Here is a 16,544-nt window from a genome sequence, read left to right on the forward strand (position 1 = left end):
CCATCTATCTTGCGACCTTCATTTATCCTTTTTCCTTCGCTGCTAGTATGTTAGTTGATGATAATACAGAATAAATGCATTTAGTGGCCACTTGCCACGAGCCAGCGATCTCATGTAATCTTCCCCGCAGTCTGATGAAAGCAGGCGTTATTACCATGCCCGTTTTGCAGGGGGGGGGGGGACATCAAGGCACAGAGATGGTACACAACTGGCCCAAAGTCTTACAGCGAGTACGTATTAGAGATTTGCCTCCAGAGCCTGCTTTCCTGGTCACCGCACTAAACCCCAGGCTGCCTCCCCTTCCCAGCCCTCCACGACTGCGTCTGAGCCCCCAGTGCTGGCCATTGATGCATCCCCTGTGGTTTGCCAGGGCCTTCATTCTCCTGCTGTGTGCTAACTACTAAGGGAGCCCCTGAGTCGTGCCTCCCACGTCCGTCCGTCCGTCCCTCGCAGTGACCAGCATGGCGCTCCGAGCCCCTGGAGCTCAGGAAACAATAGATCCCCTGGTGTTGCCAACAGGCAGAGAAAAGACGGAGCTGGGCCCTTACCCTGTAGAAGATGGGAAGGGAGTCCCAGGTGTAGGGATAAGCAAAGGCAAGGACGCGAAGCATCTTGCAGAGCCCGGGCTTCTGGATTTCAAGAAACCTAAAGCAGGGAAGGAAAGGGGGAAGACGTTGGACCGAAAACGGGTTCCGTGAAGGACACACGTGCACGCACATGACAAATTACTGAGGGCAGGTCGTCCGCAGAAGAGAAGTCTTTTTGTACAACCTCCTCCGGAGGCCAGTGGCTCCCCCTCGATGGGCCTCTCCCACTTCTCCCAGCCCGACGGGAGTGACTCTGCCTTCGAGGAGAAAGGGTCTCGGGGGAAACCATCTCCTGGGGCGCATCGTTAGAGGCAACGGTGTCCAAAGAAGCCAGGGAGGAGGTACTGGGCTGGGAAGGCCCTCTGGGAGGCAAGTTGTCGAACTGCCAAAGGGCCTTTTAGAAGTCCAGCAGCAACCAGGGTGGGCAGACGTGGGGGACGTGGGGGGCCCCCAGCCTGGGCTCCGGGGGTGAGCACGGCTGTGAAGGAGCCGATGTCAGCTGCCCCGGGTGCGTGCTGTGCCAAAGCCCTTGGTTCGGTGAAGTCTTTAATGACTTTGAGAGACTTCCGGAATACTTGGTACCACACACAGGGACGCTGGCCTGGGGAAACCGAGTAAACGTGGCCTTTCCCCCTCGTTCAGCAACACCCCGACCCGCCTCCAGTCCCAAGAGGAAGCCAACGTTAAAATGAGCGGTGCTGACCGTGGCAAAGACAGGTAGGTCCTCCTGGACAGAACGCGACGGGGCCTCTGCTGGCTCGGGGCCGGCAGCGCGGGGTGTGGGGACTCTGGCAGCACAAATGGCAGGCTGGACGCTGGGAGGACGTGAGAGGAGCGAGGAGAATGTCCACACAAAACCAGAGCCCTGAACTGGGGCTCAGGCGAGGGAGGGCTCACGCCCCGGGCCAGGGGGCTGTCGAGGCAGGGTGGCAGGGCAGGACCCCGCTTGGGTACCACTGGGTATCAGTGGGGGGGGCGGGGCCCTCCCTCGGTGCCCCCAGGGCTGCAGGGCGAGGCCGGAGATCCCCACAAAGGTGGGGTGCAGAGTCAGGGCGCCAGGGCTGGTGGGGTGGCCGTCCCGGTGCAGCCAGTGAGGCAGTGGAGGCATTTGGCCCCTCTCAGCCCTTCCTGACGGTCCTGCCCTTCTTCACGCTCTCTGGCGAGAATGGAGTCTGCTCCCCACCCCTGGTCCCCAGACCCCCCAGTCCCAGCCCACAAGCCTGCCCTTTCCTCCACCAAACACAATCTGCCTCTCTGCTCAGCCCGCGCCCATCTCCCCACTCAGCCAGGTTCTTCCTGTCGCCACAGGCTGGTGCCATCACCTGTCACCTGCTGTCCCCCTGGCCGCTGTGTCGTGTCTAGCCCTCAGGAATGCCAAGCATGAGGATCCCTGCTCCAGAATAAGAGGCAGAGAAGCCCCACAGCCTCCAGCGATAGGCTCCGACTGCTCTCAAGCCCACGGCAGCATGTGTCCCCTTTCCTGACCCTGTCCTACATCAGACAAGCGCATGGCGGGCGCTGGGTAGAGAAGGAAGACAAGCTCCAGGAAAAGGAGGGAAAGAAACAAGGGACAGCAACTTACGTCCCCCCGCAAACAGGAACCCCAGCCTTGGGAGTAAACCACCGACCCTGGGAGAGGGGAAGAGACACCGTGCCATGATTTCACACGCAGTTTCTGACCTGGACACCCGGGGTTCGAATCCTGCCTCTGCCCTTCATGATCATGTGACCCCGGCAGGTGAGGTAACCTCTGCGCCCCTCTGAATCCTCATGTGTGACACAGGGCCGACAACCCTACCCCCTCACGGGCTTGTTGCAAGCATCTGATGAGATGATACTTACGAGGGAGCTTATTCACATCACAGAGGAACACTCACGAAATGGAAGCTTTTACTAAAATGTGTGTCGTGGGATTCATTCTCTCCCCGTCCCCATCTTATAGCTACGCCGTAAGGAAAATGGGCACAGGCAGGTTCTGGGTGATTTGCCTAGAGTCCGAGGAGCTGGTAAGAGGCAAAGCTAGGACTGAAACCCTGGGCCGTCTGGCTTCCACGTTTCACACCGCTGCCCCTCCGGCAGGCTGAGCAGGCCTCAGACCACAACCCAGCCTTCTTCCTTGCCTGTACCCTCTGCCCCAGGGAGCAGCTGGGACACACGCCCACTGCCCCAACAGCCAGAGTCCATCTCAATAGCATTCACGGTCTCCTGGCAAACCCGACCGCACGCCCGCTCCCTCCTGCCCCGTGCACGGCACGGCCTACCCTTCCTGAGTTAGGAGAGGCTCGCCATTAAACGCTCTTTATGGCTCACCATAAAGCACGCTCTTTCTGTGACCACTTACACAGGAGGAAAGCTGGCTGTGGCCGGCGAGGGCCATCCCCCAAACCATGGATTTCCCGTGACTTGAGACAACATTTCGCCCGGCCTGACACAGTGCTTTCCCGGGGGCAAACGAACCAGCCTCTCCAGCTGCAAAGCCGAGTCTACAGGGAGAAAAAAAAGGGAGAAAAAGCAGAGCAGAAGAGAGACAGCAACAGAGAATAAAAGGCAGAAGGGCCAGCAGCCACAGACAGGGGCCTCCCACTACTAAGGTGCAGTTCCATATTTAGCCACAGGGTGTCGCTCCATCCAGAGATTCCACAGAATCCTCAGGAAAGCACCGGATGCCCCACCTGGTCTCCAAAGCCCCCCCTGGTCAGACAGTCCCTACACCACAGAGTTGAGAGGCCAGTTTACAGGGAGTCAGGCCTCGGCTGCCTAGAACCAGGTTGGCAGGCAACACTGGATTTTTTTGGCAGAAGCCTTTATCAGGAGAGGGTCGATACGATACCAGTCTGTTCTAAAACCTGATAAATCTTGTTGCAACAAAGCCAGCAGGATTTGCAAGCAAGTTCTGGAACGGGTGCTTGAAACGGGTGAGCTTTTGGAAACGTTCTATTGCAGAGGTCGTGTGCGTGTACGTGTGTGCGTTGTGGTTACAGCTGTTCTGTTGTGGGAGCGACATCACAGGAATGTGGACGTTTCCGCATGCTGGGCCCTGGCCCCGGTAGCACTGTCATCTGGCTGAGCCCTCCGACTTCCAGAGGTGTCTGAGAACCACTCACTGCTTAGCCTCCTGCCTCCAGCTCTGCCCTCCAAACCCTCTCCTGGGCCTTCTCTGTGCCGCTCTTGGCTGCCACAGTACCAAAGCCACAGGATGGCCCTCACGGTGCAGCTCACTTTCCGTCCGGGATGAAAAGTCACCCCTCTCCCTCACAGCACTGCCCATAGGGCATTCCACCGAGCAAGTATCTGTCCAAAAAGCCGACTGCTGGGTGCCTTGGATGCGTGGATAGAAAGTACCTACAGGGACTTGTAACATACAGCAAACTCTGTGGGACCAACGTGCCTTAAGGGAGTGAGGACACCTTTCTGGGCTTCTGGGTGGTCAGCAGGATGAGCAAGCGAGGTCTCCGTCACCCCACTTTGCTCCAAGAGCCACATAGAGATCACACATTCTCCCATCTCCTTACTCAAGTGCTACCGAGGAAGAAAGCAGTTTTCTGGAATATTCATTTGAACAAGAGGCCATGATCATAGGGACCAGAAACCCAGTCAGGGGAGCCCCCGGTTCTCTACGTGGAGATTTACCTTAAAGACACGCACTGTGATGGAATGAATGCCACTTGGACCGTGATACTCCGGTAAGCACGGAAATAACTAAAAACTACTCGCGAGGTTCACGGTCTACTTCCTGCCCAGGGAAGACGACGGTGGTTCTCTGCCGCTCCTGGCCACGCCGGGGACTGATGGCGCAGGAGGCCAAGGTCGGGTGGGCTTGAGGGAGGGGGAAGGCAAGGAGAGAAATCTTGGAAAAGACTCCGAAGCTCCGGCATTGTAGAACACCCAAACCAGACAGGACCCAGAAACATCCTCTCAGATGCCCTTGCTTGTATAGACGCTGGAGCCAGAGGCCACACGGAAAGTCTGTGAAATCGGGGCCTCCGGGGGGCCCTGGCCCTCCTCTCCACCTGCTTCTCCTGAAGTTAATAGGGGCTGAGTCACCCCCCGCCCCGGGCACAAGTCCTCTTTCTTGCTCCTCAGACACTGAAGACCAAGAAGGAAATGAAAACATGAAAGGAAAGAGGACCAGGTGAGAAGGGAGCCCAAAGGGGCCTCAGATGGGGCATCCCACCCTGTCTGTGGGCCCCCTTCTCTGTTTCTCTTCCAGCACCACCTTCCTCCCATCCCCACGGCAGCAGCTGCTACCACACCAGGAAGCCCCTCAGCTCCAAAGTGGAGTCCATGGAACTGGCCTCCTACAAAGATCACTGTCCTTCACGAGCACAGGGCCAGTCCTCAGAAGGACACGTGAGGCACCTCAGATCCTGGCAGCTGCTGAGACCCTCTCCAGCCACTCTCCTCCTTCCAGCTGTGCAGGCAACTTCCAGCGACTCCTTGCTGCCTCCCAGTACTATCCTCTCTGGCCCCCTCACCCTACCCAGGCCGTTCGCTCTGTCCAAGAGGCCCATCCCCCATCTCCAGCTAATACTCAGTCCTAGTACCATTTTGCAGAACTTTGCGTATCCAAGCAGGTGTCATCTTATATTCTCATTGTTTATGTTGCCTTCTGTAATGCTATACTCTAAATTCCATTTCCTCTGGCCATTAGAGGAAATGATGAGTCCGCCTGGCCTTTGCGGGGGTCTGAAGTCTGCTTCAAGCACTGCACTGGGTGCTCTCTGAGGGTGAGGGCTGTGCCTTTCTCCTCCTGGTATTCCCAGATCTTAACATGATGCCCGGAGTAGGGCAGGCATTTAAGGAATGTTGGGTGGTTGGTTGGTTGGCCGGCTGGCTGGCTGGATGAATGGGTGAGTGGGTGGATGGATAGATGCATGGACGGACGGACAAGTAGGGGGTAGATGGGTAGTGGATGGATGGGTGAATGGATGGATAGATGCATGGATGGATGGACAACTAGGAGGTAGATGGGTAGCGGATGGATGGTTGAGTGAGTGGATAGGTGGATGGATGGATGGATGGTTGGGTAGGTGGATGGGTGAATGGGTGGGCAGATGGATGGGTAGGTGGTGGTTGGGTAGGGGGAATGGTGGATAGGAAGGTGGATGGATGGATGCATGGATGGATGAATGGATAGGCGGATAGATGGAATAGCGACAGATGTGCCCCAGAAGTAAACAGAGATAATCCATTTCATTGGCAAGGGAGAAGCCTCCAAGCACAAGCATCAAGAGATTCCTAGCCAGCCTGCCCTGCCAAATGAGTTTGTCCAAAGGTAACAGGTATGCCACATCCAGAAGACCCATTTGTTATAAACAACCCGGGTGGATCCCTGGTTAGAAGGAAACAATCTACCCTGGTGGCTTATAGGCGATGCAGAAAGCTTAAAAAAAAGGAGGGGGGGGGGGAGCAAATGTTTCGAGAATTTGCACTGGGAGTTCCTAGGAAAGCAGTCCTGGATCATGAACTCTGGGACAATTTGTTTGACACTCATGGAAACTTCCTTGCACCCTCGGCCCACAGTGCTCACCTCCCTCCAATCCTAACCACACAGCCCAGCAGGAGCTAGCCAGACAGGGCTGTGACTCATCCAAGGACCAGAGCTAGGTGTGTGTGTGTGTGTGTGTGTGTGTGTGTGTGTGTGCATCCCCGGTCCCGTGCCTCGAGGTCGTGCTTCGCGTCTCGTGGGCGGTGGCTGGCATCCTTGTTACTTTTCTGTGAGTGTTAAGCCTTGTCTCACCCGAGGCAGGGACCCACCCACTCCTCTCTGTCACCCATGCAACCGTCACAGCGCCAGTCTGGCACAGAGGCTGCACTCCAGAAAGAGGCTTCTGCGTCCCTGGCAACGGAGTCCTCGAGGAGGTGGGGAGGAGGCGAGGATAAGCCCGTGACATCGGATTCGGTTTCTTACCCCCACGGGCAGACCCGATCTCCTCACAGCTTTAGGAGGCTTCTGCACTTCCAGGAGGGAAGAGACTTTATCCCCCACTCCCACCCCCAGGCTTCTGTCATGGGATGAGCAGCCCTAATGTTGAGACGGGGCCTAGAAATGAGACTCCCTCTGACTCAAAGCAACTCCACGCTTCCCACCCGTCTCAGGACAGGCAAGTAGAAGGCAGGTTGGGGCAAGTGGGTCTGCATGCTCCTTAAGAATCTATCCTTCTGTTTTTACAGAAAACCAGCCTGTCAAGTTTGGGGAAACGGGCCTACCTTCTGTGCCACGAAACCCCAGTGTCACCCAAGGAAAGGTGTAGCCACAATCATCGCAGAGAAGCGCCCCTCCCTCCGCCCCCGTCCCTCTCCTCCTGGGGAGGGGCGAGCGGATGGCTACAATTCTCTGAGCTGGTCCAATGGGGAGACCCCAACCGGCGCCCCGGAATCGAGACCGGGGGACGGAAGATGGGGTGCAACCTGCCAGCCTCCCACGAGAGCCCCCACCGCTCCCCCACCCAGCACCCCGGCGGCATCCAGACAGGGCTAACACCCCAACACCGCCATCTGAGAGGTGTCCCAAATAATTTAAGCAAGAGGAAATTGAGGCGGTTCCTTTTCACAAAGGGCTGCATAAACCAGAGCTTTTAGCCACAAAACAGTGTCTCATGTATTCACGCTCCAGTGAGCTTTCTTGAGTGAAAGGGAGAAACTGGAGAGAATCAGAGCCAGTGATCTGGGTGTGGCTCACAGCCATAGGGTTTCTCCAGGGACGCCGGGGACACTTGGGTGCCATCTAACAGCTTGACAGCTGGCACATATGTCTAGACGGGCCCGCTCAGTCACCGTTCGCAGACGGCCCACTGATGGGGCACCGCCTCTGGGCCAGCCGTTCCCACCACGTTGCCTGTAACCCTTACCTCCATCTCACAAGGAGAGTAGTTGGGTTGGCCCCATTTCACAGATGAGCAAACTGAGGTTCAAGGAGGAGACGCAGCCTGCCCCGCAATAGGGCCAGCATGAAGCCAAGTGTGGAGTCCCCTTGAACACCCAGGCTTCGTGCCCACGAAGCGGGTCCTGCCAGCCGCGGGACGTCCGTGTGGACCTGAGCCCCCAGGCTTCCGAGAGCCCTTCCACTGAGCCTCCCCCGCCCTCTGAGGTGCAGCAGCCGGGTACCTGGAGTAGCAGGAGAGGCCGGTGCTGATGATGGTGTTCAGCACGGCCAGGGGCACGTAGTAGTCATGGAAGGTGGTGTTCACCATCACGTTGGGGATCGAATAGGCAGAGTAAGCGATGGCTGAGCCTGGGGAAGAAAAACCAGCTTTGGGCGGGAAGCCAGGATGCAGCACAGTCTGGACTCCTCGGGAAGACCAACCCCAGCATCTGGCTGAGCCCTCATTATCCCCAGGGACCATGAGCGTCCTGCCGCCATACCTTGCCTGCGCCACCGCCCCTCCCAGAACGTCCTCCCTCTCCTCCCTGCCTACCCCAATCCTACCCTGAGAACTTACTATGAGCCCAGCATGGCCCCCCCGGGGCTTTACACACGTTGACTCGCAGAACGTTTACAATCACCCTGTGACATAAATCCTGCACTCATCCTCATGTGCAGATGATGAGACGGAGGCACAGAGAGGTCTAGCAACCCACCTGGGGGGCACCCAGCTAGAAAGCGGCAAAGCCAAGCTTCAGCCTGAGGCAGCTCAGTGAAAGCCCCCACTGTTAACCACATGCCGTGGCCCACGAGGACCCCTCCACGTGCTCAGATTTGCTCTGAGTGTGCACATCTCACCTGCCGATGACGCGGGGTGCCCCCGTGGGAAGGTGGATGTGGCAGGGAGGGAGGGCCCTTGCCGAGGCGAGGCATATCGCGCCAGTGCGCTGGGGGACTGGCCAGCTCACGGGCGGGTATGAGAGGCTAGGCTTGGTGTTCCGTTGCCTTAGGTCTGGGAGTCTGTGACAGAGGGGTTACCAAGGGCCCTTGAGAGACCTGTCTGCTGCAGCTTTTACTTGAAAGAACAGGGGAGATCGCTGTCCTTTTCAAAGGGGCCAGGTGTGTCCATGGGCCTGGCCCAGAAGCCCTCTCCAGCCACCCTTACCAGGTCTCCTCTGGGAGGGGAGAAGACAGTCACGGACCTGTCAGCCCAGGGCCTCAGGGGTCAGCGCTAAGCTCACCTGTTACTCCAAAGATCTAGAGAACGGTGAAATCCCGGCTCAAGGCTGAAGCAGGCCTGGGCCACACAGGTTCACCTCTGCCTCTGACCCCATTTAACAGATGGGAGTCTGATAAAGCCAAAGGGTGTTCCCACTCGGGGAAAAGAGCCGAGATGGGATTTCAGCTGGGAACTGACTCCCAGGGCACAAACTCTTCCTCGGCCTGATACACCCAGGGGCTCCATCTGGACCAGGATGCACTTGCTTGGCGGGGGGCCAAGGTGCACGCAAGCTCCGTGCGTGGGACAAGAGCAGGGGAACCTCAGACCCTGCCCCCAACCACGGGGGGGAAACGAAATGACTTCCAATAAGAAATACACGTTTGGTCTCCTCCACTGTTCCTGGCAGAGTTCCTAAAACCCCTGGAACTTCCTAAGCGAGGACCGCCACAAAGGTGTCTCTCATTCTGTTTATGAGATGACTTTGGAAAGCCCCTTCAGGATGGGGCCTGGATTTCTGGAGACCAACCCTGTCACCAGAGGGTTGGAAGCCCCAGTCCCGCACCCCCGACTCCCAGGAGGGGAGAGGGGCTGGAGGTGAAATCAACGGTAACTAATGAAGTCTCCATAAAAACCCAAAGGGAGAGGTATGGCGAGCTTCCGGGTGGGTGAACACGTGGAGATTCAGGGAGAGGGGCGTGCTCGGTGGGCGTAGAAGCTCCAGGCCCCTCCCCAGGCCCTACCCTGGGCGTCTCTTCTATCCGGCCGTCCCTGAGTTACAGTCTTCTATAACAGACCGGTAATCCAGTGCATAAAGTGTTTCTCTGAGTTCTGTGAGCCGGGGTCACTGAAGCCTTGGGTCTATAACGAGTCTGTCAAAGGCACAGGTAACAACCTGGGCTTGAGACAGGTGTCTGAAGGGGCTGGGGGGGAGGGGTGGTCAGTCTTATGGGACTGAGCCCTTAACCTGTGGGAACAGTATCAGAAATGAGTTGAACTATAGGGCGCCCAGCTGGTATCTGAGAATTGCTTGGTGCCGTGGGGAACCGCACCCCTCCACACAAACATGCATTGTAAATGGTGCTCAGACCCCTTTAGGGGGCTTTCCAGGGAGCAGGAGTAGAGGCAGCTTTGGATTCCAGGCTAAGGAAAGGAAACATCCTCTTTGAGGCAATAGGGAGCCACGGAAGGTTTCCGAGCGAGGGATCGAGATGGCCAAAACCTAGTGAAATTGCACAGGATGACCTAGAGAGAGGAACAGCTGGAAACCAGGGAGGAAGTGGGAGCAAATGCCATCCGGGGGGGGTGGGTACTGAGGGTTTCCACACGGGCGGGAGAGGCGGCTGCAGACAAAGGGGCAGGGAGGCCGAGGTAGAATCCGTAGGCTCTCTCCACAGACTAGACCTCCCTTCCGTGTTCCCTGAACCGCTCCCACATCAGGCACTGGGCCACAGGCTGGAAAGCCAAATGCAAAGGAACAATGTCCCATCCTCAGGGAGCCATTCTGAGCAAGGAGCAGCAATGAAGACATCACTGACCAGGCTGGGGCCCAGAGCCACATGGAGGGGCTCCCGGTCCGGGGGCTTGGAGGGGGCCGTGGGTAGGGGCCGCTGAGGCTGCCGGGGCCGAGCCTTGAAGGCCCTGCAGGGAGGGAAAGAGGAAGTTCTCTGGTAAGGTCCTGTGTGGGGGCACCAGACACCCAGGAACTCTTACAAAGACAGAAAGCCAGTGACGGGAAGGGAGGCAGTTCGGGGTGGCGGCTGACCCCTGGGGCTTGGGTTCTAACCCTGGCTCTGCCATTTGAAAGCTGTGCGACCTGAGTAACTCACTTCATGGCGCCTCATTATTCTTACCTACAGGGTGGGTACAGCGATGGCCCCCATCCCCGGGGACCGACGTCAGGGTTAAGGACATAATCGTGGTAATGGCTACCTTCCGATGCTTGCTCAGTGCCAGGCCCTGTGGGGGGTGCTCCGCTTGGCTAAACTCGTTTCACCTTCATCCCACCCTATGAGGGAGATAGGATGCCCATTTTGTGGCCCAGAGGACTGAGGCTCAGTGAGGTTCAGAAACGTGCCCGCGAGCATATAATGATTAAGAGGCGGGGGCGGCCAGGCCACAAGCTCCGCCTTGTGCTCCCCCCCCCCCCCCCCCCGTCGTGACGTGTGTCAGGGGCTCAGCACGCAGCCTGCTGTGTCGTGGTTTCTCCAAAATGCCTGCTCTTATCATGGGTCTGGGGCGGGTGATCAAGGGCTCCGGAAGCCTCTAGACTAAGGAGTGTGAACTTCCTCCGGGGTCACTGGGAATCCTGAAAGGTCTTAAGTGGGCGGGGGGGCCATATTGGAAGGTGTTAGAGAAGGCTCCCAGGAAGGAAGCTGGCTGGAGTCGGGGAGAAGCAGGAAGTGGTGGGGAGGCTGTTGTCATGGTGCAGGGGGAGAGGCAGGCAGGGGGGTGTGAGTGAAGCCCACGCCGGGGAGCGATTTGAAGAACGTGGGGTAGAGAGACTCACTGAACGGCGTGGACAGGATAGTGGAGTTGCACGGGCAGGGGCCTGAGAGGGAGGGGACTCGAGGGCTGTGTACAGATTCGGACTTGGAAGACCGGGTGGGGGTGCGACCACCAGCCAGGTGAGTCACTGCAGGAGGGGAGCAGGTGTGCCCAGGGGGTGTTGCGGGGGGGGGGGGGGGAATGAGGGCCGGACACGGCGTGGACCTCAGGTGGGCGGTAAACCAGAGATGGCTTTGGGAGTGCCCGGTCCAGAGGTGTTGGGGGATGGCGTGGGCACGAGGGAGATCACCCTAAAACGGGACCCCGCAGCAGCAGAGGCCCAAGGACTGATGGGGAGCTTGCCCACTGACGGCAGAGCAGAGGAGGGGAGCCAGCAAAGGAGGGTGGGAACATGGAGAGGCCGAAGGAGAACGGGGGAGTGATGGGATGGGGGCCAGAGAAAGGGGAGTGGTTTGGGGCGCACGGCGGGGCTCCCCCCCCCACCCTCCCCACCCCCCGACCCCGCATCAGAGGCTGGGAGAGCTCTCGGAAGAGCAGCCCATGAGGCCGCGGGGACCCGGCAGCCGGGAGGAGGCGGCGCCCTGGCCTAGGACAGCAGATTGCTTAGCTTGCCCAGATCTTGCAGGCCGACTGTTAAAACACGGCCAGCTCCACAAGCGTGCAATTAAACGAGCACGTTCGCAGAAGTCACGACTTCCAGTTAGTGCGTCTACCGTCTCTGCACAGACAAACTTACTGCCTGATGGTACACGACCGTGTGTCTCTCCCCGCCCGCGTTCAGGGACGTCTGGCTCCAAGTTAGCCGCGATGGGAGTCGTTTACGCCACACGAGTCGGCCAACACCACAGAGCAGGGCCCTTGTCCCCAGACGATCGGTCGTTAGCATTTGCCAGCACACCCTTGGCCCGGCTGCTTACCGGACACTCACCGGGAACCCGGATGGGGCCCTGGCGTCCCCGTGACTCTTCCGCAGGCCCGGCAACGCCTTCCGGTGGCCCCAGCTCCCAGAGGAAGGGGCGAGGAGCTCGGCCCCGGGCAGGAGAGGAGAGCGCGGGCCCCCACGTACCCAGGCTGAAGAGGTTGACGGCACCGTAGTCCAGGAAGTAGCAGATGTGCCGGGCGTTCTTGGACATGGAGTTGAAGGTATGCGCACAGCTGGACGCAAGCGGGTACACGCAGCTGGTGCCCATGTACACAAACAGAGGCCAGGAGTAGCTGTCATTCCAGATGTCTGTCACGTACAAGGCGGTCACAAACCTCCACGTGAAGAACCTGGAACACAGCGTGGCCCACTCGACCTCTGCGGCGGGGGGGGGGGGGCTCCCGGGGGCTCCCCTCGCACCCCCCACCCCTCCCCAGACTCTCCGTTGCCCTGGGACAACTGAACCCCGTGTGTTCTCACCTCGGTGAAACACCAGGCGGGACGGAGGGTGAGTGGGATCCTTTTGGGGTTGGAAGTGGGCAGGAGGGGCAAGAGGAGAGCATTTAGGTTCGTCTAGTCTGGTCTTCGCCCGGCCTTGTAACCACAGAATCTCTCTTACAGCATCTTGCCTGAGTCCTTCATTGAGCTGACACCTGTCTCCCCTGAATCTCTCCATTGGGTCAGCCCTGGTTCCCCCTCAACGGGACCGCGGGAGAACAGCCTATCCCATACCCGAGGCAGTCTTCGTAACCCTCCCCCACCTCTTTGCACGTCACATTAAATAACCTCATGACACTCAGCCAACTGCCCATAGGAGTGGTCGGCCTTGTCACCATCCCTGTGGTTTGTCTATGTCCATTTGCAGGAAGGCTCTTCAAAGAGAAGCATCCTCCCGGGGTGGCGGGGGTGAGGGTGGGGGGTGCTTGAAAGTCTAGAAGCTGCCAGGACTTTTTTCTCCCTCCTCTCCATGCTATTCCCTCACTGCCACTGCAGCCCCCATTCTGAGTGGCCTGGTCCCATGCTGAGGCTCAGCTGAGCCTGGGTCTCTGGGCCCCACCTGTACACAGAGACACGGCACAGCTCTGCCTCCCGTCTGCCTCACCCGCGACCCGGGCAAGGGGGGCCCTGCCTGCAGAGTTGCCCTCCGCCACAAGCCACTCCTTCTAGAAAGCCAGCCCCTCTGCCCACTGGCTCTCCCACAGAGGGAGACAACAAAGCATCTTCTGGCTACACTGGCCATCTTTCTCCTCCTGTCCCAGCAAACACAGGCCTTCAGCCATGTGCTGGTCTCAAAACCTGTCTTATCACCTCAAGATGACTCCCCGGCCCCACTTGCCCGGGGTGTCTCTCAAACCCTCCCCGCTCCACATCACTCAGTGGTGACCGCCTCTGGGGGGGGGGGGGCCTGGCAGGGGCAGGATGATGTCGTACGCAGCGGGGGGCCTCAGCCAGAGTGGCTCAGCTTTAGGACCGCCAAGAAGTCGCCCCACAGGGATCTGAGCACCAGAGCTTAAGACGCACAAACAAGGATGGTCAGGCCAGCGCCCCTGGCGGCACAAACTTTAAAACAGCCGAAATCACCCGTGGTCCCTCCAAGCAGCCCGAGAGGTTTGTGGCCAGATGGGGATTGGAGGGAAGAAAGCCAGGGCCGAGCAGCAGCAGGGAAAGCCTGGGGGCTGGGGGTGCTCACATCACCGGTGGGAGGGGGGGAGGGCTCTGAGAGGACCCACAAGAAGCAGGTGACCCGGCACCTCCAGGGAGAACAGGGGGCGGGGGAAGGGACCACCACCATCCCCATCTGCAAATTCTAATTTATTAGCATTTAAAGTATTTTTTTTTAACGTTTTAAGTGTTTATTTTTTGAGAGAGAGACAGAGGGTGAGCAAGGGAGGGGCAGAGAGAGAGGGAGACACAGAATCGGAAGCGGGCTCCAGCCTCCGAGCTGTCAGCACAGAGCCTGACGGTGGGGCTCGAACCCACGAACCGCGAGATCATGACCTGAGCCGAAGTCGGACGCTAAACCGACGGAGCCACCCAGGCGCCCCTGGAGCTCGTGACATTTTAACCAGGCGCTGGAGCAGGGGAAGACTGGGGAGCCACCAGGAGCCCCCTGAATCCTACCAGAGTCCGTGTGCTAAAGCTCGCCCAGCTGTAGGCCCCAGCAACTCCCAGCTCCACGCCCATGTGCCATGGGGGCGTCCCCCAACATCCCAGCATGGAATCTCAGCCTTCCCAACCCACCCTGGGCTTTAACGAAGCCCCAGTCCCCGGGGCTCCCGAATGAGACGGCCGGTCAAGGGGGCTGGAAGGTACCAGAAGGGCAGCAAGTGAGTCCAGATGTTGAGGGTCTCATTGGTCATTTGGAAAAGGCTGAGGACGCAGGCCATGGCGGAACTCTGCGGATGCCGGTAGCCAAAGAGGATGCCCTGCTCATGGAACACCTGCAGGGGGCGGAGAGAGAGGGGCACCGAGGTGAGGTGAGAGGGCGGCGAGAAAGTCTCAGGAGGAGCAGCTTTGGTAGCACCTAGTGTCCTCTCGGCCTGCGCGCTTGAACCCTGAAGCCTGGACCACTCGACCCCAAGTCCTTGAGCTGTCAAGCTGCTTCCCTCTCCCCCTTCCTGTAAGTTCTAAAAGCCTTCCAGATTTCCAGAAGCCCGCAGCGGCTGGAGGAGAGACGTTAAGAGCCAGACTCCCTTTGGGAGCCCAGCCCGTCTCTGCATTCCCAGGCACACTTACTCTTGTCATGAATATTGGCTGGTTTTGCACCCTCTGCCTGGGGCCTACAGCCCGGTCTTTGGGTGCCTTCCCGGTCGGAGGACGTATATGCTGTCTGCCTGAGCCGACATGCCCTGGATGTCAGGGGCTGGTGGGAAGATCTCTGCAGAAGATCCCCGCTCAGTGCCAGGATATATTCACCAAGGCGCTTCATAAAGGCCTTTTGATGATGAAGACGGTGATGGCATTAGCCTGGGACGCGGGCAGAGGGGAGGCTGCCACAGCTGGGCCTGCGCAAGCCCCCCCCCCCATGTGGCCCACCTGGCAAGTCTCTTGGTCACCACCCCCCAGGGGAGAGAGTTGGGCTGGTCAGCTCACATATGGGTGTCAACCCGCCCGGAGAGCTCCATTAGAGCCATTAAAAAGGGTAACTGTACGGGGCACCTGGGTGGCTCAGTCGGTTGAGCGTCCGACTTCAGCTCAGGTCATGATCTCGCGGTTCGTGAGTTCGAGCCCCGCGTCGGGCTCTGGGCTGACAGCTCGGAGCCTGGAGCCTGCTTCAGATTCTGTGTCTCCCTCTCTCTCTGTCCCTCCCCCGCTCACGCTCGCTCACTCACTCCCCCTCAAAAATGAACACTAAAAAGAAAATTTTTTTTAAGTACAAAATAGGTAACATGTACTATATCTCGAGGTTCTGAGTCAAGTGGAGAAAGTCAGGGGTTATTAGGATAAAGAGTCAAACCTGGGCCCCATGACCTTGAGCCAGCCACAACTCTCAGGGCTTCAGTGTCCTCACCTATAAAACAGGGAGTACATTCCCTTCCTAGTTCAGTTCTGGGTTAAACTGGTCAACCAGGGGGAGGGGGACCCGTGAAGTTGGTTCATGGTCCAGTGGAAAAATACTATTTGAATTAGGTTTGGGTTTTAGCTGATTAAAGCGATTTGTTCCGGTTTCTGATTCACCGTTCAATTCTGCTGACGTCCCCGGTTTGCAGTGGACAGGCATCAGTCCCGGGCAGCAGAAATCCTGGCTCGCAGCTACGCACCCCCCCCCCCCCAGGGCTGCTGACAAGGAGGCAGGTGGGCCCATGGACTTCAGCTCTGTACCCGTGAGAGGAGGGTGGCCGTGCCCAGTGGGCATACGACAGCCCTGCAGCGGAAACTGGGGGTCTATTGTCCGTCTCACATTACAGTCTTCCCTTAAAAAAAATTTTTTTTGGAGGGCGCCTGGGTGGCTCAGTCGGTTAAGTATCTGACTTTGGCTCAGATTCATGATCTCACAGTTCATGAGTTCGAGCCCCGTGTCGGGCTCCATGCGGACAGCTCGGATCCTGGAGCCTGCTTCGGATTCTGTTGTCTCCCTCTCTCTCTGCCCCTCCCCTGCTCCTGCTCTGTCTCGTCCTCTCAAATATAACATAAAACATAAAAAAAAAATTTTTCAAGTTTTTTTTTTTTTTTTGAAGGCATTGGCCTCTTATGAAAATGTAAAAATTCCAGAAAGGAGCCATTGTTATTGATGATTCACTCCTTCACATGAATGAGTTTAGCAGATCTGTGCAGGAGGAGATCTCATGACAAGGGGCTCGCAGAGCGCTGGGCATGTGGGGGGCGGGGTGGTGGCACACAGGGCGGGGTTGGAGGACAGTCTGGACACAGGGCCCACAGGTGGGCAGTGGACGGACAGGAGGGGAGGGGGAGACCACCTACATCTTGCCCTGGGTGATTCCG

The 16,544-nt window shown here is 58.3% G+C and overlaps 1 protein-coding gene across 10 annotated transcripts in view; it reads right to left on the bottom strand.

The window, feature by feature from the left end:
- PAQR5 (progestin and adipoQ receptor family member 5) overlaps positions 1–16,544 on the bottom strand; it is a 74,654-nt gene that overhangs the window by 8,730 nt on the left and 49,380 nt on the right. For 9 of the 10 annotated variants that reach the window (XM_058737237.1, XM_058737243.1, XM_058737241.1 and 6 more), the window contains 4 exons: positions 14,415–14,542; positions 12,246–12,451; positions 7,695–7,821; positions 549–645 (listed from right to left, as the gene is read on the bottom strand). In XM_058737237.1, coding sequence (XP_058593220.1) covers positions 549–645; positions 7,695–7,821; positions 12,246–12,451; positions 14,415–14,542 — 558 coding nt within the window. Of the gene's footprint in view, positions 1–548; positions 646–7,694; positions 7,822–12,245; positions 12,452–14,414; positions 14,543–14,837; positions 15,012–16,544 lie in introns of those variants that run through there. The other variant, XM_058737240.1, reaches the window with a different exon arrangement.

The sequence above is a fragment of the Neofelis nebulosa genome, chromosome 7 (assembly GCF_028018385.1).
Source record: "Neofelis nebulosa isolate mNeoNeb1 chromosome 7, mNeoNeb1.pri, whole genome shotgun sequence".
In the NCBI taxonomy this organism is placed as follows: Eukaryota; Metazoa; Chordata; class Mammalia; order Carnivora; family Felidae; genus Neofelis; species Neofelis nebulosa.